Genomic DNA, 26,241 nt, shown 5'->3' on the forward strand with positions numbered 1-26,241 from the left:
AGACTGAGGTTAAGGGAAAGGCTGTAGGAAGATGATCACTGCTGCAGAAGTTGCTGATCTTAGATTAGACTAAGACTTAAGAATAACCATACCTGACAGATACAAATTACTGTTTTTGAAATGTACATTTTACTGATACATTAATATTTCCAGAATTACTAAGGATTTTAAATTTCTCTATAAGATTTACCAAAGTCCTCTGCTCTCCCTAATGTAGTCTAATATCATGCTATCAACTCATTTTTACAAAATGATGAGGATATGTATTCACTCCTTTATTCAACAGATATTTCTTTTTTTTTTTTAATAAATTTATTTATTTTAGTTGGGGGCTAATTACTTTACAATATTTTAGTGGTTTTTGCCATACATTGACATGAATCAGCCGTGGGTTTACATGTGTTCCCCATCCTGAACCCCCCTCCCACCTCCCTCCCCATCCCATCCCTCTGGGTCATCCCATTGCCCCAGCCCTGAGCATTTGTCTCATGCATTGAACCTGGAATGGTGTTCTGTTTCACATATGATAATATACATGTTTCAATGCTATTCTCCCAGAACGTCCCACCCTCACCTTCTCCCTCAGAGTCCATAAGACTGTTCTATGCATCTGTGTCTCTTATTCTGTCTTGCATATAGGGTTATCGTTACCATCTTTCAAATTCCGTATATATGCATTAGTATTCTGTATTGGTGTTTTTCTTTCTGGCTTACTTCACTCTGTATAATAGGCTCCAGTTTCATCCATCTCAATAGAACTGATTCAAATGTATTCTTTTTAATGGCTGAGTAATATTCCATTGTGTATATGTACCATGGCTTCCTTATCCATTCGTCTGCTGATGGACATCTAGGTTGCTTCCATGTCCTGGCTATTGTAAACAGTACTGCGATGAACGTTGGGGTACACGCGTCTCTTTCAATTCTGGTTTCCTCGATGTGTATGCCCAGCAGTGGGATTGCTGGGTCATATGGCAGTTCTGTTCCCAGTTTTTTAAGGAATCTCCACACTGTTCTCCATAGTGGCTGTACTAGTTTGCATTCCTACCAACAGTGTAAGAGGGTTCCCTTTTCTCCACATCCTCTCCAGCATTTATTACTTGTAGACTTTTGGATAGCAGGCATTCTGACTGGTGTGAAATGGTACCTCATTGTGGTTTTGATTTGCATTTCTCTAATAATGAGTGATGTTGAGCATCTTTTCAAGTGTTTGTTAGCCATCTGTATGTCTTCTTTGGAGAAATGTCTGTTTAGTTCTTTGGCCCATTTTTTGATTGGGTCGTTTATTTTTCTGGAATTCAACTGCAGGAGTTGCTTGTATATTTTTGAGATTAATTCTTTGTCTGTTGCTTCGTTTGCTATTATTTTCTCCCATTCCGAAGGCTGTCTTTTCACCTTGCTTATAGTTTCCTTTGTTGTGCAAAAGCTTTTAATTTTAATTAGGTCCCATTTGTTTATTTTTGCTTTTATTTCCAGTATTCTGGGAGGTGAGTCATGGAGGAACCTGCTGTGGTTTATGTCAGAGAGTGTTTTGCCTATGTTTTCCTCTTTTATAGTTTCTGGTCTTACGTTTAGATCTTTAATCCATTTTGAGTTTATTTTTGTGTATGGTGTTAGAAAGTGTTCTAATTTCATTCTTTTACAAGTGGTTGACCAGTTTTCCCAGCACCACTTGTTAAAGAGATTGTCTTTTCTCCATTGTATATTCTTGCCTCCTTTGTCGAAGATAAGGTGTCCATAGGTGCATGGATTTATCTCTGGGCTTTCTATTTTGTTCCATTGATCTATATTTCATTCTTTGTGCCAGTACCATACTGTCTTGATGACTGTGGCTTTGGAGTAGAGCCTGAAGTCAGGCAGGTTGATTCCTCCAGTTCCATTCTTCTTTCTCAAGATTGCTTTGGCTATTCGAGGTTTCTTATATTTCCATGCAAATTGTGAAATGATTTGTTCTAGTTCTGTGAAAAATACCGTTGGTAGCTTGATAGGGATTGCATTGAATCTATAGACTGCTTTGGGTAGTATACTCATTTTCACTATATTAATTCTTCCAATCCATGAACACGGTATATTTCTCCATTTGTTTGTGTCCTCTTTGATTTCTTTCATCAGTGTTTTATAGTTTTCTATATATAAGTCTTTTGTTTCTTTAGGTAGATATATTCCTAAGTATTTTATTCTTTTTGTTGCAATGGTGAATGGTATTGTTTCCTTAATTTCTCTTTCTGTTTTCTCATTATTGGTGTATAGGAATGCAAAGGATTTCTGTGTGTTAATTTTATATCCTGCAACTTTACTATATTCATTGATTAGCTCTAGTAATTTTCTGGTAGAATCTTTAGGGTTTTCTATGTAGAGGATCATGTCATGTGCAAACAGTGAGAGTTTTACTTCTTCTTTTCCTATCTGTATTCCTTTTATTTCTTTTTCAGCTCACAACAGATATTTCTTGAGTCACCCACTCTGTGCCAGGAACTGTGGAGATGGGGGTAAACAAAAGAGACAGGGTCCCCTTATTCACAGAATTCCCTTTACATTCCAGTGGGGGAAGCAGTCAAAATTTCATGTAGATACATAAAAAATTAAATTAATTATAAATTTCAATAAATTCTGTGGATTATGGAACATCAAGTAGCTTGGGGTTCATCAACTCAGAGTCCCAAATTCTGCTGCTTTGCTGGAGTAGACAGGTAACCTAAATGAATATAAGAGAAGACATATTCTACCAAATGAGACAAAGTCATTAAACAATTACAGAAGGGAGACTGACCTGGAAGTTTTCAGCAGTCATTCAGAGATGTAACTAATTGACTCAGGTGAGCATGAGGAGCTGCTAAAATGGACACTCACAGGACTCTATTGGTGACTTGCAAGAAAAAATTCAAAGCTTATTTGTACAGTGAGCAGCTTAACTATTTGCAAGACATTTCATCCTTTGACATCCACAGCTATAAATAATTTTTAATACAATTTGAAATGTTTGTGTTAGATGAATTCAAGGGGAAAAAACGATCACTCCAAAAAACTCCCATTCACCACAGTGAAAAAAATGTCCCCATTAACCACACTTCAGCATCATTTGTAATGATAGATCCTACAGTTTCTTTCAAGATAATCCACATTTGGGGAAGATTAATCATTTCATCTTGAGATTGATGAAAATGACAGTGTTTACTTGGTTCGTGTATTGGCACTGTCCTAGGCTCTGGACTACAGCAGACAAATTGGCTTCCCTGGTGGCTCATACGGTAAAGAATCCGCCTATAATGCGGAAGACCCTGGTTCAATCCCTGGGTCGGGAAGATCCCCTGGAGGAGGGCATGGCAACCCACTCCAGTATTCTTATCTGGAAAATTCCATGGACAGGAGCCTGGCAGGCTGCAGTCCATGGGGTTGCAAAGAGTCACTACTGAACGACTAAGCACAGCACATACAGTCCAGTGAGGAAAACTGACAATAATGAAAAAGGTAAATGTCGGGTAGGAATAGGTACTCTCAAGTGAGGTAAAGAAAGGTTAGGAACAAAGAGTGACCATTTTAGACAGAGTGGTCTGGGAAATCCTCTCTGGGGAGATGACACTAGCGCTGAGACCTCATAGCATTCATCTATATGTTAGTTGATTGTAACGTGAACATTTCCTGCCACCTGGACCCTTATGCAGTAGCCTATCGCACAATCCAGAGCCTGGCTGTCACTTGTAGGGGCCCACTGAATCAGGATCCTGTGGCCTTGTGTGAAACAGAAAGGTAGAACAAACCTTTCTCAAGGAATTACTACACACTGGTTACTGTACCAGGTTTTCCTGATAAGTAGATGGGGTGCCTGTCCTCTAGGAGTACATTGAGAAAAGCTGACTACTTCAGACAAACTGAATAGCCTCCAGAAAGAGAAAGCAGCAACAGCCATCGACCATTTAGTTATGAAAAGAAAAAAAAAAATAGCAGACCTTCATCCATTAGTGTTTGACCCTAAAAGAAATCAAATATATAGAAACTGCGTCCTGATTTGGAATTATGAAAAAGAAGAGATAAGAAAACCTTATATTTTAGAATATTTATAAGAAATGCAATGTTATTGCAATATTAAAGCATTCATTGAGGACTTCCTTGGTGGGCTTCCCTGGTGACTCAGATGGTAAAGAATTTGCCTGTAATACAGGACACCCAGGTTTGATCCCTGGGAAGATCCCCCAGAGAAGGCAACTGACAACCCACTCCAGTATTCTGGCCTAGAGAATCCCATGGACAGAGGAGCCTGGCGGGCTACATTCCATGGGGTCACAAAGAGTTTGACACGACTGAGTGACTAACACTTTCAGTTTCACTTGGTGGTCCAATGGTAAAGAATCTGCCTTGCCAGTGCAGGGGACGTGAGTTTGATCCCTGCTCTGGGAAGATCCCACATGCTTAGAAGCAACTAATCCCATGCACTACAACTACTGAAACCTGTGTACCCTAAAGCCCGTGCTCTGCAACGAGAGAAGCCACTGCAGTGAGAAGCCCGTGCACCTCAACTAGTAGCTCCCACTCCACTCACTGCAACTAGAGAAAGCCTGGGTGCAGTAACAGAGACCCAGAACAGCCAAAAAAAATAATTAATTAAAATTTAAAAAGCATTCATTGAATTAGCATTCACAGTCTATGTACAGGCATTTCCCCAGAAGGTCTGTGACATAATCTTTCATAATTTTGCTGAGGAACAAATTTGAATCCATATGTTTTGTGTTTAACTTTTTCATGAATCTAGTAGTTAAGGACCTCCAAGTCTATTTACCTATGGCAAATCTTTGTATATTCTTAATCTTAAGAATATGAAAGACATTATACCAGGTACACACAATGCAACAGTTGCTGAATAAATTGAATAAACTAAGGACTGAGGAAATCTCTTTCTAAAGCATTAGCACCTGCCAACGTCTGTGTTCACCTTTCTTTCTAAAGGGAGGCACTGCACATAACCTGCCCACGTTTGGAAAAGGAACCCAAGAGTCGTTTGGCTCTGCCATGATCCCTTGTGATTCTGTCTTCCCACATTACTTTTCCTGAGCAACCTCCTTTGCTTATCACTTGTGCAGTTGTTGTCCCAAGTGAGAAGTTAGATTGTTGCTACTTGCTAATAAAGCACTTTGATCTCGTTTATGTGAAAGGTGTTACACCTGTGAAGATGGGAACTCCTGATTGTTCAGTGAACTATTTTATCTAATGCTAAAGTTCAGGAAACACATGTTCAACACACATTTAAAAAATTACAAAGTGCTGAAGGCTCCAAGATTTATAGTGCTGACTAGCTCTTGAAATCAGCAGTCAACACCTAAAGGTACCAAAAAAGAAAGAATGTGCGACTTTCACTTCTTTGCAAGTTGTTGAGCAAAGAAATCCAAGCACAAATCTTCAAAAAGCTGTTCAATTGGTTACTTGTGATATTTTGAAACTCAGATGTTCTGAGGTACTTCATAACAGTCATTAGTAATGCACAGTAGCTGTCTACAGCTTATCTCAGTGTGAATAGATGTTTTCTAATATTTTATCTGACTGCGAAATTAAGATTGAAAGGCTCAAGTCCTTAATACCTACTTCTCGGCCATATGATCTGCGTGAAGTGACTTTAGCTGGTTCTGTCATCTAAACTTGTGCCTAGAGAGGGCAGAGTAAATGATAGTTTATGGAGAAAGAGCAAATGACACTGTGTGGCACATCCATTATACACCCTGCACGTGGAAAGTGCTCAGCAGTTGGTAAAGGCCTACAAAGTAGTGATATCCTATGGATAGCACCATCTTTGTGGGTGAGCACTTTCTTTTCCTTTGTAGCCACATCATTTACATCTTCTCTTAAAAATGCTACAGCTTAGGCCCTTGAGAGTCCAGGTCAAAAGACCTCTACCAGTTCTGCCACTTAATAGCTGTATTATCTTAAACAACATTTTTTGACCTCTCTGAATCCATTTCTTCATTTTTTAAAACAGGCTATTAGTTGTGCCTACCCAGGGTTATATTGATGGTAAGTGAAATAAAATAAGGAAAGTGCCTGGCATAGTACCGGACTCATAGTAAGTGCTTAATGAATGTCTTATTTATATAAATACATATATTCATATTGTATTTGTATATATAATATGCATTTATATATATACATATACATATATATATGTATACATATATATATGTATATGTATATATATATATATCAGGGTACATAATATAATTTGAAAGGCCCAGTTCAAAAGGCAATCACTTTACTGGGTTATTTTATAGTTCCAGTATCTTCATGAGCTGATTAGGAATAAGGCAGGGAAGAACTATTAGTCTCACTTTCCATAAGGAACAAACGAGGCCAAGAGTAATTCATTTCTTAGGAAAAGTCACATCGATGATTATTAATAAGCCAGAGCTAGCACTGGGGTGGACAAAGTTAGGCCACACTTTTTCCTCCTGGAGGGAAGAGTAATCCATGGCCAAGCTATAGCCAACAAAACAGACTTGCCCTGTATTTAATGACTATCCATTATTTGAAGGGCAGATTCACAGAGAAGTGACAGGAAAGGTTAATGAGGTTAATAAAACCCCATCAGGCTGATTACAAAGATAAAACCATTTGAGTAATGTATAAAACAGGCCAAAAACAAACCAACCAAAAAAATAAAATAAAACTTGAGATTATTCAAGGGTTGCAAGGGCTTCCAGGACACATATTTCAGGATTCAAATTCTGGACAAAAATAATCATGTGTCTAAATGAGGCAAACCGGTACTTTCACAGTCCTGAAAAATGTGACTGTGTCGTCAGTTTCCTTATTGCTTCAAACCACTTGATCTTTTTCCCATTACTTTCGGGATCTCAGGCATCCAAAGCAAGCCTACTTTTGACAAGCAATTACCAGGGCAGATGGGAAAATATCCACCCTACCTCAGGGGGAGTGCCCCCATTTTGTTTTACTTGAAACATCACTGGCCATGAGGAAAATAATTCTGCTTAGAAAACTATCTGCATTTTCAATAGCACCACCTTTCCCAAAGTCCTAGAATGTTGATGGGTAATGCTCCTACCTAGCTGCTTTTAATGTTACCCAGTCGGTAGGTATTATTTATTTGGGCTAGTGACCAAGTGAGTAGGATTAAATCAGCCAGCTCTATTTAAGTAAAAACTAATGAGATTTTACTGGGTTTGCCTATGAACATTCACTGCATTCACATTTTCAGAACATGAAAACAGGTTTATGCTGTAACATTAAATGTTTGCATGGTGCTGTACCAGCTTAGATAACTTATATCAAAAAACCAGTATGTGATATGTGGAAACCCCCAGATACCCGAATATTAGAACCTTCAAATGTATGTGAGTTATGAAATACCAAATTGTAATTACATGGTTGTAGATAAAGGAAAAATGGAGTTAGTGTTCATAAATTAAGTATTTGAGGAGGACTATTCATTCATCCTTCCCAATCACAGAGGTGCTATTTAATTCCCTGAAGTAGTCAATTATCAAACAAAACTCTCACGATGAAGTCATAATTCACAATTGAGAATGCTGGCTTCTAATAAATGAACTGTGAGACATCTATCTGTCACAAAGGAACCTCAAAGTAGTCTCTGAAACACTTGAAGTAGTGCTGTGGGATAGGTTGGAAATATTTTGCAACTTCACATAAAGATATTTGAGCTGAAATTCAGTGGAGCTTTCTTCAGTACATGCTATGTACACAAGGCACTAGGAGGGACACAGAAGAAAATCACACTGTCCTTGCCTTGCAGTGACTATCTAATAAGAAAGACAGACCTATAACTCCTATCCAAGATAGGCTATGACACGTGCAATAGCACGGATTTGGCACTAATGAGAAAAATGAAATTGAAAGTCGCTCAGTCGTGTCCAACTCTTTGCGACCCCATGGACTATAGTCCATGTAGTCCATGGGATTCCTAAGCCAGAATGCTGGAGTGGGTAGCCTTTCCCTTCTCCAGGGGATCTTCCCAACCCAGGGATCGAACCCAGGTCTCCCACATTGCAGGCAGATTCTTTTACCAACTGAGCTACCAGGGAAGCCCAATGAGAATAATAGGCCTGGGGAAGAAACTGACATTTATGTGGAACAGATAAATCCAGTTAAGAAATATTTTTCCATTTCATAATCTCTGAGCTTGAAGGGACCCTACAGTTCAGTTTATAGTCCAACCACCCCTTCATCATGACAGTTTCAATATGACTCCCCAAACTCCAGATTTGCAAACCCAATTTCAGAGGTTTGTATGGAAGTATTAAAATTCATGCCACACAGATTTCATAATGGTGAGATTGTGAAACAGTTGGTGATTTGTCTGCCTTTCTATGGTTTACTGGAGAAGGAAATGGCAACTCACTCCAGTATTCTTGCCTGGAGAATCCCAGGGATGGAGGAGCCTGGTGGGCTGCCATCTGTGGGGTCACACAGAGTCAGACACGACTGAAGTGACTTAGCAGCAGCAGTTATGATTTACACTTCCTGACTCCTTCCTCAGGAGTTCATACACCTTAATTGGCTGAGTATATACTGTTTTTGCTTTCCCTAAGTTCTGGCTTTAGACTAGCAGCATCAACATCACTTAGGAACTTGTTCAGTCCAGTTCAATTGCTCAGTCATGTCTGACTCTTTGCAGCCCCAAGGACAGCAGCACGCAAGGCTTCCCTGTCCATCACCAACTCCCAAAGCTTGCTCAAACTCATGTCCACTGAGTCGGTGATGCCATCCAACCATCTCATCCTCTGTCGTCCCCTTTTCCTCCTGCCTTCAATCTTTCCCAACATCTAGGTCTTTTCCAATGAGTCCATTCTTCACATCACATGGCCAAAGTATTGGAGCTTCAGCTTCAACATCATTCCTTCCAATGATTGTTCAGGGTTGATTTCCTTTAGGATTGACTGGTTTGATCTCCTTGCTGTCCAAGGGACTCTCAAGAGTCTTCTCCAACACCACAGTTCAAAAGCATTAATTCTTCGGCACTCAGCTTTCTTTAGGAACTTGTATTTCTTTGGGAACTTGTAAGAAATGCCAATTCTCAGGCCCGACTCCAGATCTGTGAATCAGAAATTCTGGAGGTGAGGCCCAGCAGTCTGTGTTTTAACAAGCTTTCCAGAGGATTCTGGAGCACAATTAGGTTTGAGAGTCACTGATGTGTACCAGAGAAAGATTACCAAAAGGACTGAGGACTGATACCATGGTCCCAAGATTATACTTTTACAAGAAGATCCTTGGGACTTCCCTGGTGGTCCAGTGGCTAAGACTCTGCACTCCTAATGCAGGGGTCCCGGGTTCAATCCCTGGGCAGAGAACTAGATCCCACATATCACAACTAAAGATCTCTTATGCCACAACTAAGACCTGGCACAGCCAAATAAATAAAAATTATATATATATATATGAAGGTCACACAGTTGTGTCCGACTCTTTGCAACCTCATGGACTATACAGTCCATGGAATTCTCCAGGCAAGAATACTGGAGTGGGTAGCCTTTCCCTTCTCCATGGGATCTCCCCAACCCAGGGATCAAACCCAGGTCTCCCACATTGCAGGCGGATTCTTTACCAGCTGAGCCACAAGGGAAGCCCAAGAATACTGGAGTGGGTAGCCTATCCCTTCTCCAGTGGATCTTCCTGACCCAGGAATCAAACAGGGGTCTCCTGCATTGCAGGCAGATTCTTTACCAACTGAGCTTTCAGAGAAGCCCAAATATAAAATCCTTTATTCATTGTGTGCCGCCATGGATATGAGGGCATCATTAGCCATTTGTCCCGACCGCTCAGAGGTATTTGTGTTCTTGGAGGGCCCCCTAGAAGCAGCATTTAGCCCAAATGACACAATCTACAGCTGTGGAACCTTACGATATAATAAGCCCGTGGAGAAGATGTCAGGAGAACCATTAAACCACACCTCACAGGCAGCAGGTTTCTGTCCCTTGGAGACTTGAGCCAACTGACAACTCATAGAGGAATTTACAAGGCAGGATTCCAATGCCAGTGAGCAGAGGATCCACGTGGCCTCTCCCAGCCCAGCCCTTCTCAATGCTGTCTCTTGACCAGAGCTGTCAGCTGTGGAAAGGATTTCATCTGTTCCTGTGGAAAAAACAACCTCACCTGCCCACCTGCTGCCAGACTCCCCACTGGCCAGGTCCTTGACTTGGACCGTTACCCTTCAAAGGTTGCTTATGCTCCTGTTGGCAACAAAAGCAAATAGCTCTAACTTCCCGAGCCCTTCAGCCTCATTTTCCTTATGAAAGATTTTAATCAGAAATACAATGCTGTAAATTACATCTTCTTTCAGCAATTTAGTTTTCAGCGTTGTTTTTCAAACCAACTTCTGTGCTTGAGGTTAATGTTTTCGCCTGAGGTGTTAAATGAATATTGGAAATTTGACATCGAAGACAAAAGGCAACAAATAAGGGAAAAGGAAAATGGAACCCAGAGTTTACTGAAGGCTAGGGATAATTTGACTATGCCACAAAAATAGCAAATACAGAATGAATTAGACCTTTTGCATCAGAACTGTCTAACAAGCAGCTTGTTAGTTCAATAAGGCTCTCGATATACTTACTTACATTTCCCAAGATGCCCTGTTCTTCAGACCAAACTCCCAACATCTAGAGGATTCAGCATTTAGTTGAAGGAAGAAGCACTTCCTTTGAGGTTGCTGCTTTAGCGTAGTGACAGGAGGTAGACAGCTTGGCAGCAGTCTGTATCCTCCAGAGAGCAAGAAAAGAGACACTTGTTGGGGGGTGATCTTCCCCATACATGTTTTTAAAGTCACTTTGGACATGTTCATCCAAGTTCAAGTTATCTTGCTGTAACCCATGACAGCAGGGAGAGGTCCTTGTTTTTAAAGGTTGAAGGAAGCAGAGTCTTCCTTCAAGTCTGAATCAAAGAACAAGAGCCCCAGGGAAAGATGGAAAGCATGCAACACCCACCTCTACACACACACACACACACACACACACACACACACACACACACACAAAACACAAAAGACAGTCACACTGGGCACATACATGCTATACACATGTGCAGTGACAGCTTCATGACAGTTCAGACAGTAATTTCTGGTGTCTCATTTCAAAGGTTCAGAAGAGTTCTGAGTATTATTTAATTGAAAAAGTTTCAGAAAAAGGTCCTTGAAGGATTAGGACTCACATTGAGGGTTGTTTTCATGTGGCAAAAATTTAAGAGTTCAAAATGTTTCCTTAGAACAGACCAAGGACAGGCCAAGGATGACTGCCTCATTTAAAGGGTGATTTGAAGAAGCTGGGGGTTTCCCTGGTGGCTCAGACAGTAAAGAATCTGCCTCCAATGCAGGAGACAGAGATTCGATCCCTGGGTGGGGAAGATCCCCTCAAGGAGGAAATGGCAACCACTCTAGTATTCTTGCTTGCAGGATCCCGTGAACAAAGGAGCGTGGCAGGCTACAGTCCATGGGGTCACAAAGAGTCAGACTTAACTGAGCGACTAACAGTTGCACTTTCACTTTTTGAAGAAACTGGAGAGGAAACCTGGAAGCAGCACAATGCACAGGACAGAAAACATGGAAAGTAGGATTCTGGGGTTACCAAAGTCAGACCCCAGGCACAGCCACCTCGCTGCTTCAGCGAGGATCTAATCTAGGAAAAAGATGAATTATTCAGGCCGCCTTGGATATGAGAAGCATACACAAACAGATTACACACATGAGAGAGAAACTACGTTTTGGTGGCTGTGTAAATCAGGAAAAATAAAGCAGATACAAGGCTACCATCCACAATTATGAAGAAAATTGAGTTTATAAGCTGGGAGCGCACAAAATGGCAGTTGAGCTGTGCGAAGTGGCACAACACACCATATTTGCCAAGAATATATCTGGAGGTTCCCTAAGGGCCATCTGGAGCTGCAGTAACCTGGGAAAGTGAGCAGACTCGAAAGCATTCATTTTGAAATGGAGAGTTTGCCTGAGAAGGTTTTTTCCTAGGTTTCTGCCTGCAGTGCCAGTCCAAATTACTGCCAATTAAAAAAGAACGCTTTAATACTGTCCTGAAATTTAGACAATTTATACTGACGCAGGATGACTGATTTGGTCAAAGATTATAGTAAATACTAGTAATCCAGGAATAAAAAGAGCTAAGAGTTATTCTTGTGAAAAACGGATGACATGGAGTGTGTAAATAATGGGAGCAAATGCAGCAAGATACAGGGAATCTTAGAACGTTTAAAGTCTAATACATTACAAAGAGAGTTCAGTGCTGATAAATGTGGAATAATAAGTTTTATGGGGCTTTATCATATGCTGTAAGTTCGTGTGGGTCATAAAATATGAGGAATAAAAAAATTAGGGGAGTTGAAAGCAAGTCTGCACATTATTTATGAATGATGAAGAGTGAAATGAATGAGAAGAAGAACAGGTAGACAAATGTCTGGAATATGATGACTTTGATGAGTCATTATCACACAAATCTGTGTGCTTCATAAAATATGAGGAATATTAAAGAGCAGAGGAGTAAAAAGACAAGTCTACTCAGAATGAGATATAGAATGAAGGAAGAGAGGAATACAAGAGAAATGCACAGGATAATGATAACTTTTATGAGACTTTCACTCACCAGCCTGGATGCTTCATAAATATAAGCTGTATAGAAAATAAAAGAACAGCAAAGAGAAGAGACAGGCCTGTGTCTGTCATAAAATACGGGCAAATAATGTCAACTAGACTTGACAAAATAAAAACAAAAATAATTGAGCCTAGTACAGCTGTGGGAAGACACACTATGTAAATTAATGTGAACAAATAAAATAAGCGAGTGTAGAATTGTCTTGCCTATAGGGAATCAGCAACCACCTAGGAAGGCATCATTGCTGAAAAGCCCACCTTGCTAACTGGTAAATCCTTGGCAAGTTCATAAATACCCCCATCACACTCTCCAAAAAGCCATCAGCACGTAGGCTCAGGAGGCAATGCTGTACTGATTTTCAAATGGAGGTGGCCTCACAAACATACCTGTATTCTCAGCCCCTCTGGCTCCAATCCGTATGTAGTTTGCAGGAGATTTTCTCAGCTGGTTTCTACTTAATCTATACCTAGTTTGTCAAATTTTGGTTTGTAAAGATTTTCAAAGGGTTACTGTATAAAACTAAAGACATCCCTCTCTTTTCATTTCTTGTTGCATTGGATTTAAAACCAGGGACCAGATCTGTCAGAATTAATTCAAAATCCAGAATTCAGTGACTTTCAAATGTCTTCTCTATCAGGAAAAAAAAATGGGATTTCAAGATCCCAAAATTTCAAAATCTCCCCAAAAAGGAACTAGAGGAATCAGATAAGGCAAAGCAAGTGCCAATGTGCCATTTGCATGCCATTCAGAATCATTATTTATAGAGTTCATAAGATGGGCAGCTCACTGGAAAGAGGAAAGCCACTGTTTCACGTTGGAACTAGGAATGTTGGCCTGAAGAGCTCAATAAAAGCACTAATAGCATCAGTTATACTAGCTTAACTTTGTTGTTGTTGTTTAGTTGCTCAGTCGTGTCCGACTCCGGTGCAACCCCATAGATTGTAGCCCACCAGGCTCCTCTGTCCATGGGATTTCCCAGGCAAGAATACTGGAGTGGGTTGCCATGCTCTCCTCCAGGGGGTCTTCATGACCCAGGCATCAAACCTTCATCTCCTGCATTAGCAGGCAGATTTTTTACCACTGAGCCACCTGGGAAGCCCAGCTTAGCTTTGTGCAATATTTAGTGGCTTACAGTTTGCGTTGGGGGAAGGCTTTAGATGATGCAGGAAACATCCTATTAGTATAACTTCTATCCTAGTTCCTCTGATTGCAATATTTTAGTAGTGATGTATATTGGCTCTAACATATAACACAAGCTTTGGCTGGTAACTGGTTTTTGCTTTCTCAGAGTATTTTTTTCTCTCTCTCTCTTGAATGAGCTTTTGTGGCCGAGAGCTTTTAGATGCATTGCCTTGACTTGCTGATGCAAAGAATGTATAATGCCAGAGTAGAATTACTATGATTACTTTGGAAAAGTCATGTTTGCCCAAATAACATGACCCCTTTTAATCCAAGATTGAGCTTGCCTGGATACCCTGAATTTCACTTTGTGGAAAAAAAAATTACATTGATGCCCTAGGAAAAATCGTTGCTCTTGCCCAACCTTCTTCAACCCTGCTAGCTCCAGCTATAAAACACACATTCTAGAGACCCCTTCCTCCCCACTGCCCTGGTAATGACAGAGAAGTGAATACTCCATACTTGTGGGTTGTCCATGAGCCCTCCTCTTAACCGCCAAGCTCCTAAACTTTGTTACAACTTATTGGCCAGGCTAGACCTGAAAGTCTGCTTGTTTTAGTGGACTGGGTCCCTGGGGGCCAGCACTATTAAGGGCTAGTCTAATGGAGTCCCCCTCTTTGGCAAGGATGAAACTCATTTGTTTAAAGGGAAAATCTGAAATATTTCATTTCACTCAGGTCAGAGAAACAGGGTCCATATATCACCAGGAACCATGTCTCTTTTGCCAACTTTAACTGTTAAAATTCATCCAACTAAGTCTGCTTTGTTAAAATTATTTTTCCAATAAAAACAATTTGGCAATATGTATTTAGGGCCTAAAAAAATGTTCACACCTATGTATATAAATACACAGAAAATGCACTCAACACAATGTTACTGATGATTGCCTCTGGGGAAAAGACTAGGAAAAACAGGAGGGGGGTGGTCATCAGGGAGTTTAATCATATCTACAGTGTATTTAGATATTAACTAATTTTAGTTTTTATTAATTTTAATAAGAGAAAAGTATCTTTCCACAACTAGGACTACCTGCCAAGGAAATAATAAGAAATCCAATATAGAAAAAATAAGAAACAATTAAATATCCTAAAACAGGGACTGTATTAAACAAGAAATACTGTTTTAGGGCTATATTATATAATAACAAAATGATATATTAAGCAATTTCTAATTATTTTGGACAACGTTAATAATATACTGTGTGCTGTGTTTAGTCGCTGAGTTGTGTCCAACTCATTGCGACTCTATGGACTGTAGCCCACCAGGCTCCTCTATCCATGGGGATTCTCCAGGCAAGAATAATGGAATGGATTGCCATGCCCTCCTCCAGGAGATTTTCCCAACCCAGAGATCAAGCCCAGGTCTCCCGCATTGCAGGTGATTCTTTACCATTTGAACCACCAGGGAAGCCCAAGAATATTGGAGTGGGTTGCCTATCGTTTCTCCAGAGGATCTTCCTGACCCAGGAATTGAACTGGGGTCTCCTGCATTGTAAAGGCGGATCTCCTGGTAAAGGCAGATTCTTTACCAGCTGAGCTACCCGAGAAGCCCTAATAATACACTAGCAATATTAAAATATCAGGATTCAGAACTATGCCAAGTATAATCCAAATTTATATTGGTAAAAAAGATATGCACACCCTCACCAAAATGTTATTAAAAGTGACTAGCCATTGGTGAAATTATTGTTTTCTTTGTTATGCTTAACTGTGTTTTCTGTAGTTTCTCCAACTTGGCTTCTAGAATCTAGTTTCAGCATGCTTTTATATTTGTCTTTCATCTTGTGTTGCAGGCGTGCTTGCGTGATTCGAGGCCAAGTGGTGGCTGTAGATGGAACCCCTCTAGTAGGGGTGAATGTTAGTTTCTTGCACCACGGTGATTATGGGTTTACCATCAGCCGGCAAGATGGAAGGTAGGTCAATGTTGTTTCTGATCATTGTGAGGGCCCAATACTGACTTCTAGCCATGAGTCAAGCCAGCGCTCAAATGATGCAGGCTTCATAAGCCTATCTTCCTTCAAGCTGTATCTAAAAAGTCATTGGTGTTATTTCCTCTATTCCCCATCTAAATCAAACCAAATTTCTCTTCTAAACCTGCACCATTACTCTCAAGTCTTCTTGAAACCCTAGCCATTTGGAAAGTTTTCTAGCCTTAATCTAATTCCATTTATAAATCCAGCTTCAAAATCCAGTGAGATGATGCAGATAATAAAGTATTGTACACGTAGGCTGTCCTTCCACAATAGTCTCAATATAGTTCTGAGATAAAGCTGTCCAAAAGGTTTCTGCCAAAGGTATACAATTCAACCACATTAAGACATTTAAAAAAAAAATGTGTCCTGTCTAATTTACTAGTGGCTGTACTGGATCAATGGAGCACAGGCAGCTTAATCAATTCCCCTTGGTGTCCATGTAACCATAGTGATTAACCTTAAGCACCAATCAGCAAGCTGCTCTCTAAGGGCTTCCCCAGATTCTCTGAGACCTGGGAAGCAAGACCACTAGTTAAATCTTCTCCTCCTGGAAAAGGATTTGCTCACAAAAACATTTTTGTTGCCATCATTTAGGTAGACGTTTATTCAGAATATTTGTCAATAGGCCCATGTGCCCAGCTTAAAGGTACCTATTTATGATTCTCAGAAACACTGTAATGATGGTTTTGAGGTACCCAAGTCTCCAGGTGGCTACCCTTAAAATGCCCTACTCATAACAAGTTGCTTCAGTACTCACATAAAGAGACCTGTTGCCTTGAAGCTTTGTCACAGTGTGAGAGACTATCTCATTTCAAGAACCTAAAATCAAACCTTATTTTTAGTCCTAACCACTTCAGAATTGTTAATGGTTCAACGTCGGCTATGCTGAATTTATTTTTTCAACTGCCTCTCGAGAAAAGGCTTATAGAAATAGTTAGAGAAATAGTAAGGAAGAGTTTTAACCTACTTAAGAAAAATTGTTTTTAAGACTTTAGTAAATTATATGAATTATTTGGATGTAAATTATATTGCTAATTATTAATGAGCCTATTCATTATAACAAGCTCCGCAGAACTACTCTGGGAGCAGCTAATCTGAATATATATATATATATATACACACACACACACATATATATGTAATATAAAACTATATTTCCTTTCAAATATTCTATAATCAGAGCGCTCTACTTCAAATGGACTTTTCTCTCAGTTAGATTGAATGATGGAATTTTGGTAGTTCATGCACCAGTAGCTGGTACACAAAGCTGGTTTCCCCCTTGCCAGCATTTCAACTATGTGCCAGAAATTTAGAAATGGAGATTATTTCTTTAAATAGAATATGCCTTCAGGGACATTTGGCTTCCCATGGAGAAATGATGGGCCCTCAGTTTTTTAGCTAGTATATAAAGGTTTCAGTGAATTATTTGATATTCAGAAAAGAACCTAAAAGAAATGTGATGTCTAAAAAGACTATAAATTTGTTTCCAGTTTACAGAAAGGGAGGGACCATTTGTGTTGTTATTTTTATGGTTTTAGTCTTAAGTAAAATGCCAAGACCCTCCTCCTCCAAGCTCACTGTGAGAACTAGGTTTATATAGATGGCAGATTCTAGTCAGAGTCCCCTCTGGCAGTAACTCTTCCCTCAGGCTCCACTAAGGGTGTAAACACTCAAAATATGTGCCCCAAATGCCAACCAGACTCTCCCACTGTCATCTCTTGGACATAAAGTGACAGAGTGATGAGAGTTTCCACTTAGGTGTCTCTGCTGGTTGCTACCTCAGATTGAGTTATATGCATTTCAAAAGTAGAATATCATAGGGAAACTATAGCTCTTCCTCAATTTGTGATGGGCTTACATCCCAATAAACCCATCATAAGTTGAAAGTATTTTAAGTTGAAAATGCATTTAATACACCTAACTTACTGAACATCACAGCTTAGCCCAGCCTTCCTTAAATATGCTCAGAACATTTTGATTAGCTTACAGTTGGGCAATATTTATGTAACACGAAGCCTGTTAGAATAAAGTGTTGAATATTTCATGTAATTGATTGAATACAGCACTGAAAGTGAAAAACAGACTGGTTGTGTGGGTACAGAAGAGTTGTAAGCAAATTGTTATTTACCCTCATAATCATGTGACCAATAGAGCTGCAGCTCACAGCACTGCCCAGCATCACGAGAGAGTTTCTATCCCATATCACCAGCCCAGGAAAAGATCAAAGTATGGTTTGTGCTGAATGCGTATTGCTTTTGCACCATTGTCAAGTTGAAAAAGTCAAACCCTTGTAACTCAGGAACCATCTGTATACCTGAGGGCAAAAGGATTATATAAAAGTTTAGGTTAGCATTTAGTTAGGTAGTAGACAGAGTGTGATATGCAGGGTGCTGTAAAGTTCCGGCTTTCTGCCTCCAAATGTCAATCTCACCTGTCTGCCACTGTGCCTGTTGTTCCCACCAATGGTATAACTGCTTTGGGTTAACATACTGACTCTTTCAAAGTCCCTGTTACATGCAGATGTGTTATGGGGACTGTAGAACTAATTACCCGCATTATCATCCATTATGGATGGATGATATCATCCATTATCATCCGCGTTGCATCCAAAGAAAGGCAATGCCAAAGAACACTCAAACTACCGCACAATTGCACTCATTTCACATGCTAGTAAAGTAATGCTCAAAATTCTCCAAGCCAGGCTTCAGCAATACGTGAACCGTGAACTTCCAGATGTTCAAGCTGGTTTTAGAAAAGGCAGAGGAACCAGAGATCAAATTGCCAATATCCACTGGATCATCGAAAAAGCAAGAGAGTTCCAGAAAAACATCTATTTCTGCTTTATTGACTATGCCAAAGCCTTTGACTGTGTGGATCACAACAAACTGTGGAAAATCCTGAAAGAGATGGGAATACCAGACCATCTGACCTGTCTCTTGAGAAACCTGTATGCAGGTCAGGAAGCAACAGTTAGAACTGGACATGGAACAACAGACTGGTTCCAAATAGGAAAAGGAGTACGTCAAGGCTGTATATTGTCACCCTGCTTATTTAACTTATATGCAGAGTACATCATGAGAAACGCTGGGCTGGAAGAAACACAAGCTGGAATCAAGATTGCCGGGAGAAATATCAATAACGTCAGATATGCGGATGACACCACCCTTATGACAGAAAGTGAAGAAGAACTAAAGAGCCTCTTGATGAAAGTGAAAGAGGAGAGTGAAAAAGTTGGCTTAAAGCTCAACATTCAGAAAACTAAGATCATGGCATCTGGTCCCATCACTTCATGGGAAATAGATGGGGAAACAGTGGAAACAGTGTCAGACTTTATTTTGGGGGGCTCCAAAATCACTGCAGATGGTGATTGCAGCCATGAAATTAAAAGATGCTTACTCCTTGGAAGGAAGGTTATGGCCAACCTAGATAGCATATTTAAAAGCAGAGACATTAGTTTGCCAACAAAAGTATGTCTAGTCAAGGCTATGGTTTTTCCAGTGGTCATGTATGGATGTGAGAGTTGGACGGTAAAGAAAGCTGAGCGCCGAAGAATTGATGCTTTTGAACTGTGGTGTTGGAGAAGACTCTTGAGCGTCCCTTGGACTGCAAGGAGATCCAATCAATCCATCCTAAAAGAGATCAATCCTGGGTGTTCATTGGAAGGTCTGATGTTGAAGCTGAAACTCCAATACTTTGGCCACCTCATGCAAAGGGTTGACTCATTGGAAAAGACCCTGATGCTGGGTAGGATTGGGGGCGGGAGGAGAAGGGGACGACAGAGGATGAGATGGTTGGATGGCATCACCGACTCGATGGACATGGGTTTGGGTAGACTCTGGGAGTTGGTGATGGACAGAGAGGCCTGGTGTGCTGCAATTCATGGGGTCGCAAAGAGTCGGACACGACTGAGCGACTGAACTGAACTGAACTGATCATCCATTTGCACAAGTTAATTGACAACTTTCCCTAGGAAATCAGGAAAAGTCCAGGTCACAGGAACAAAGTGAAGCAGAAGGAAGGATAGGAGTGGAAGTTGGGTGTCTCTAAAAGTAAGAAGAGATCTCCTATGCTGATTAGGAAAGGCCAGAGTAGCAGAAAAGAAAAAAGCAGCAATTCTAAAGGAAAGATGAATATGTACCAGTATCTACTGTATTCTTTGTCATACATGTTATTCTATTTCATCTTCACAACAGCTTTATGAGACAGGAATCATTATTATCATCCTCCCCATTTGTCAGAGTAGGAAACTTATCCAAATTAACACAGCTAATAAGGACAGAGCCAAAAGTTGAACCCAAGGAATCTGGCTCTTATCTTCTGTGATTTGCCACACTCAACTTAGATACATAACAGGTGCTCATATAAATAGTTCAGCCAGTGATAAACAAAATAGGTGAAGAGGTGACATTCTTGTAAGATTCTTGGGAGCATTAAAGGTCTTGAGAACTTTATTTGGAAGACTTTGGAAGATAAAGAAAGGGTTTCCTCTGATTCCCCTCAAGATAAGAATTTGTTCATTTTTGGATACCGTAAGGCAGACATAAGCATTTTGCATAGGCTACAATAGTCTTCTACCTGTGGATAGGACTAATCTTATTGTAGATTGACAACAGTATCCAAACAAATATGTCCTTTCCCTTTAGTGTTTTATGCTCACTCTCACGTGACTTTATAACTTGTTCTTAATGACCCATGCCAATGGAGACCATTTGTGATGGGGGAACCCCAAAGGAATTAATTATTCACAGAGCATTCTATTGGGTCTTGCAATAGTGTAGATGGATTGTTAGCTATAGACAGTGATTATTATATGTGATATCTAGGTGGGAAGAGGAGAAACAGAACCTCTGTGTGTGTGCATATACACATGTACATAAACATGCATGCTGCTGCTGCTGCTGCTGCTAAGTCGCTTCAGTCGTGTCCGACTCTGTGCCACCCCATAGACGGCAGCCCACCAGGCTCCACCATCCCTGGGATTCTCCAGGCAAGAATACTGGAGTGGGTTGCCATTTTCTTCTTCATAGGATACACTAGCAAACTAGAATCTCTTGGCAAGGAGTAGATGCTACCTCTATAGTCTTGAGGCAGAATTCCTTCTTCCTCAGAGAAACTTCAGTTTTGCTCTTTCAACTAATTGGATGAGGCCCTTCCACATTATCAAGGGTAATCCTCTCTGCTTAAAGTCAGCTTATTATAGATATTAACCACATCTACAATATACCTTCACAGCAACACCTAGATTAGTGTCTGATTAAATAACTGGGTACTAGAGCCCAACCAAATCAACACATCAAACTAACCCAACACAGGGCACCTAGGAGCAGTTACCAGGAAAGCTTAAAAATCAGTATCTGCTTATAAAGACAATAAAAAAAAAAAAAACTGGCCTCGAGTTCATTTGAACTACAAGAGAAGACATCTGTAAATTTAATAGGGCAATGGATCTGATTTGAGAAGAAAATTAATATTTGTTAAGTCCCTACTATATGCTTGGCCCTTAAGTCTTTATCTCATTTGCTCACTTGCAGTAGTAGCTGAGTGATAGACCATATTAACCCCATTTTACTCAGGAGGAAACTGAAGCTCATGAAGGTTAAATAATTAGCCCAAAGACAAGAAGTTAACATGGCAGAGCCAGGATACAACGCCAGGTGTATATGAAGCCAAAACCACATTCTTTCTACAAAATAAGAAGCCTGCCCTCTCTACTTCGTCTTTCTAGAAGTAGAGAATAATTCTCAGGTATATATGTTCTTGTTTTGATAGCTTATTTTGTTTTTGTGTTTGCATTTGTTTTTGTTTTCAAATAAATCAGCAGTTCAATTTTAAGGAGTCAAGAGCTCAGGTTTAGGTGAAGCAAATAAACTTGCCCAAGGACACACTTAAATCAATGTAGAATGTGAACCAGAGAAAAGGTCTCTTGCCAAGTAATGTAGGATTTTCCCCCACTATGCTTGCCTTAAACTGCTCCTGTATTATCATGAATTCAGCCTCTCTGTCTTAAACCATAAGCCGTTTGGGGTTTTCTTTTTTTAGTTCAAACCTAGATTATTTTCTATAGCTAATGCAGTTCTTCAAATCCTCTTTTTGGAAACTGCCTTAATATTACAGCAACTTGACTGAAAAAGCAACAATAAAAAATACAGTATTAGCTATCCTTTTTTACTGTCCACTTATCTTTATCTGAAAGACTTCTGCAACAGGACACAATTGGTAATACTATAATAAATACAATAAATGTCATATGAAGGGAGTGGTGAGATATGCATAATTAAGTCTGATTCCCTATCAGGGCATTTTACCATTGAAAAGTATTTTAAGAAAGTTTTTTTTTTTTAAACACAAAGAATTGCTTACATCTCTCTCCTGTGGATGTAAGTTGCTTTGAATATTAAGGAGAATCCCATTGCCCTTTATTCACTCTTAAAATATGTTGTTGTTGTTCACTCCATAAATTATGTCCTACTCTTTGCAACCCAATGGACTGCAGCATGCCAGGCTTACCTGTCTTTCACTATCTCCCGGAGTTTGCTTAAACTCATGTCCATGGAGTCAGTGATGGCATCCAACCATCTCATCCTCTGTTGCCCCCTTCTCCTGCCCTCCACCTTTCCAAGCATCAGGATCTTTTCCAATGAGTTTGCTGTTTGCATCAGGTGGCCATAGTATTGGAACTTCAGTTTCAGCATCATTCCTTCCAATGAATGTTCAGGGTTGATTTCCTTTAGAATTGACTGGTTTGATCTTGCTGTCCAAGGGACTCTCAAGAGTCTGCTCCGGCACTACAGTTTTGAAAGCATCAGTTCTTTGGTGCTCAGCCTTCTTTATGGTTCAACTCTCACATCTGTACCTGACTACTGGAAAGACCACAGCTTTGACTATAAGGACCTTTGTCAGCAAAGTTATGTTGCTGCTTTTTAACACAGTCTAGGTTTGTCATAGCTTTTCTTCCAAGGAGCAAGCATCTTTTAATTTCATGGCTGCAGTCACCATCTGCAGTGATTTTGGAGCTCCAAGAAAAGAAAATCTTCCACTGTTTCCATTTCTTCCCCATTTGCCATGAAGTGATGGGACCAGATGCTATGATCATAGTTTTTGAAATGTTGAGTTTTAAGCCAGCTTTTTCACTCTCCTCTTTAACCCTCTTCAAGAGGCTCTTTAGTTTCTCTTCACTTTCTACCATTAGAGTGGTATCATCTGCATATCTGAGGTTGTTGGTATTTCTCTTGGCAGTTTTGATTCCAGCTTGTGATTCATCCAACTCAGCATTTCATATGATGTACTCTACATAGAAGATTAATAAGCAAAGTAACAATATACAGCCTTGATGTACTCCTTTCCCAATTTTGAACCAGTCCATTGTTCCATTTCCAGTTCTAACTGTTGCTTCTTGACCTATATACAGGTTTCTCAGGAGATTGGTCAGGTGGTCTGGTATTCCCACCTAAGAATTTTCCACAGTTTGTTATGATCCACACAGTCAAAGGCTTAATGTAGTCAATGAAGCAGAAGTAGATGTTTTTCTGGAATTTCTTTGCTTTCTCTATGATCCAGTGAATGTTGGCAATTTGATCTCTTCTTCCTCTGCCTTTTCTAAATCCAGCCTGTACATCTGAAAGTTCTCAGTTCGTATACTGCTAAAGCATAGCTTGAAGGATTTTGAGCATTACCTTGCTAGCATGTGAAATGAGCAAAATTGTGTGATAGTTTGTATGTTTTTTGGCACTGCCCTTCTTTGGGATTGGAACGAAAACTGACCTTTTCCAGTCCCGTGGCCACTGCTGTGGTTTCCAAATTTGCTGGCATATTGAGTGCAGCACTTTCACAGCATCATCTTTTAGGATTTGAAATAGTTCAACTGGAATTCCATCACCTCCACTAGCCTTGTTCATAGTAATGCTTCCTAAGGCCCACTTGACTTCACACTCCAGGATGTCTGGCTCTAGGTGAGTGATCACACCATGGTGGTTATGCGGGTCATTAAGTTCTTTTTTATATAGTTCTTCTGTGTATTCTTGCCACTTCTTCTTAGTCTCTTCTGCTTCTATTAGGTCCATACCATTTCTGTCCTTTATTGTGCCCATCCTTGGATGAAATATTCCCTTGATATCTCCAATTTTCTTGAAGCAATTTCTAGTTTTTCCCATTTCTATTGTTTTCCTCTATTTCTTTCATTGTTCACTTAAGAAGGTTTTCTTATTCTCTCCTTGCTATACTTTGGAACTCTGCATTCAGTTGGGTATATCTTTCCCTTTCTCCTTTGCCTTTCACTTCTTTTCTCAGCTATTTGTAAGACCTCCTCAGACAACCATTTTACCTTTTTGCATTTCTTTTTCTTTGAAGTGGTTTTGGTTACTGCCTCCTATACAGTGTTATGAACCTCTGTCCATGGTTCTTCAGGCACTCTGTCTACCAGATCTAATCCCTTGAATCTATTTATCACCTCCACTGAATTATCATAAGGGATTTGATTTAGGTCATACCCGAATGGTCTAGTGGTTTTCCCTACTTTGTTCAATTTAAGCCAGAATTTTGCAATAAGGAGCTGATGATCTCAGCCACAATCAGCTCCAGGACTTGTTTTTTCTGACTGTGTAGACCTCCATCTTCAGCTGCAAAAAATATGATTAATCTGATTTCAGTATTGACCATCTGGTGATGCCCATGTGTAGAGTTTTCTCTTGTGTTGCTGGAAGGGGGTGTTTGCTATGACCAGTGCATTCTCTTGGCAAAACTCTGTTAGCCTTTGCCCTGCTTCATTTTGTACTGCAAGGGCAAATCTGCCTATTACTCTCAGTATGTCTTGACTTTCGGGTTTTGCATTCTAATCCTCTGTGATGAAAAAGACATATTTTTTTGGTGTTAGCTCTAGGATGTCTTGTAGGTCTTCACAGAACCATTCAACTTTAGCTTCTTCAACATTAGTGGTTGCTACATAGACTTGGATTACTGTGTATTGAATGGTTTGCCTTGGAAATGAACCAAGTTCATTCTGTCATTTTTGAGACTGCATCCAAGTACTGCATTTCAGACTCTTTTGTTGACTATGATGGCTACTCCATTTCTTCTAATAGCTTCTTGCCCACAGTAGTATATATAATGATCATCTGAAATAAATTCACCCATTCCTGCCCATTTTAGTTCACTGATTCCTAAAATGTCGATGTTCACATCGCCTGCTTGACCACATCCAATTTACCTTGATTCCTATGCAGTATTGTTCTTTACAACATCATACTTTACTTTCACCACCAGACACATCCACAACCGAGCATCGTTTCCATTTTGGCCCTGCCTCTTTGTTCTTTCTGGAGCTATTTCTCTGCTCTTCCCCACTAGCATATTAGACATCTACTGATCTGGTGGACTCATCTCCTGGTGTCATATCTTCTTGCCTTTTCATACTGTTTATGGGTGTCTTGAGGCAAGAATGCTAGAGTGATTCACCATTCCCTTTTCCAGTGGACCACATTTTGTCAGAACTCTCCACCATGACCTGTCTGCCTTGAGTGGCCCTGCATGGCATGGCTTATAGCTTCATTGAGCTACACAAGGCTCTGACTCATGTGATCATTTTGATTAGCTTTCTGTGATTGTGGTTTTCGTTCTGGAGGCCATGGGACTGTAGTTCTTGCTTCTTCTGTCTGCCCTCTGATGGATGAGGATAAGAGGCTTGCACAAGCTTTGTGATGGGAAGGACTGGCTGTGGCTGTGGGGAAAACTGGGTCTTGCTCTGGTGGGCAGGGCCATGGTCAGTAAACCTTTAATCCAATTTTCTGCTACTGGGTAGAGCTGTGCACCCTCCTTATTAGTTGTTTGGCCTGAGGTGACCTCCAAAAGGACTTGTGCCAACACGTGCCTCCCAGGACTGCTGCTGCCAGTGCCCCTGTCCCTGCATCAGGCTACTGCTGGCCCATGCCTCTGCAGGAGACCCCCAAACACTCACAGGCAGGTCTGGTTCAGTCTCCTGTGGGATCACTGCTCTTTTTCCTGGGTCTTGCTGTGCACAGGGTTTGTTTGTGCCCTCCAAGAGTCTCTGTTTCCCCAGTCCTGTGGAAGTCTTATAAGCAAATCCCACTGTCCTTCAAAGTCAGATTCCCAGGGGATTCCCAGTCCCTTTGCCAAATCCACAGGTTGGGAAGTCTGATGTGGGGCCCAGAACCTTCACAACAGTGGGAGAACTTCTTTGGTATTATCGTTCTCCAGTTTATGGGTCGCCCACCTGGCAGGCATGGGATTTGATTTTAATGTGATCGCACCTTCCTTCTGTCTCATTGCAGCTTCTCCTTTGTCCTTGGACATGGAGTATCTTTTTTTGGTGGGTTCCAACATCCTCCGGTCAACAGTTTGTTCAGCAGCTACTTGCAATTTAGGTGTTCTTGCAGGAGAAGATGAGGGTACCTTTTAAAGATATAATGATATAATGATAAATACATTATCTCAAAGACATCATTATACATAAGAGAACAGGAAGGTAGAGCC

The 26,241-nt window shown here is 40.4% G+C and overlaps 1 protein-coding gene and 1 non-coding gene across 3 annotated transcripts in view; both read left to right on the forward strand.

The window, feature by feature from the left end:
- Nucleotides 1-26,241, forward strand: part of TENM1 (teneurin transmembrane protein 1) — a 795,886-nt gene that overhangs the window by 619,873 nt on the left and 149,772 nt on the right. For both annotated transcript variants that reach the window (XM_081563742.1, XM_081563743.1), the window contains one exon: nucleotides 15,577-15,696. In XM_081563742.1, coding sequence (XP_081419868.1) covers nucleotides 15,577-15,696 — 120 coding nt within the window. The remainder of the gene's footprint in view (nucleotides 1-15,576; nucleotides 15,697-26,241) is intronic.
- TRNAR-CCU (transfer RNA arginine (anticodon CCU)) lies at nucleotides 9,236-9,308 on the forward strand. The gene has a single exon. It is a non-coding gene; the product is annotated as a tRNA-Arg (tRNA).

This window comes from Giraffa tippelskirchi, chromosome X (assembly GCF_054371585.1).
Source record: "Giraffa tippelskirchi isolate mGirTip1 chromosome X, T2T-mGirTip1v1.2.pri, whole genome shotgun sequence".
Taxonomy (NCBI): Eukaryota; Metazoa; Chordata; class Mammalia; order Artiodactyla; family Giraffidae; genus Giraffa; species Giraffa tippelskirchi.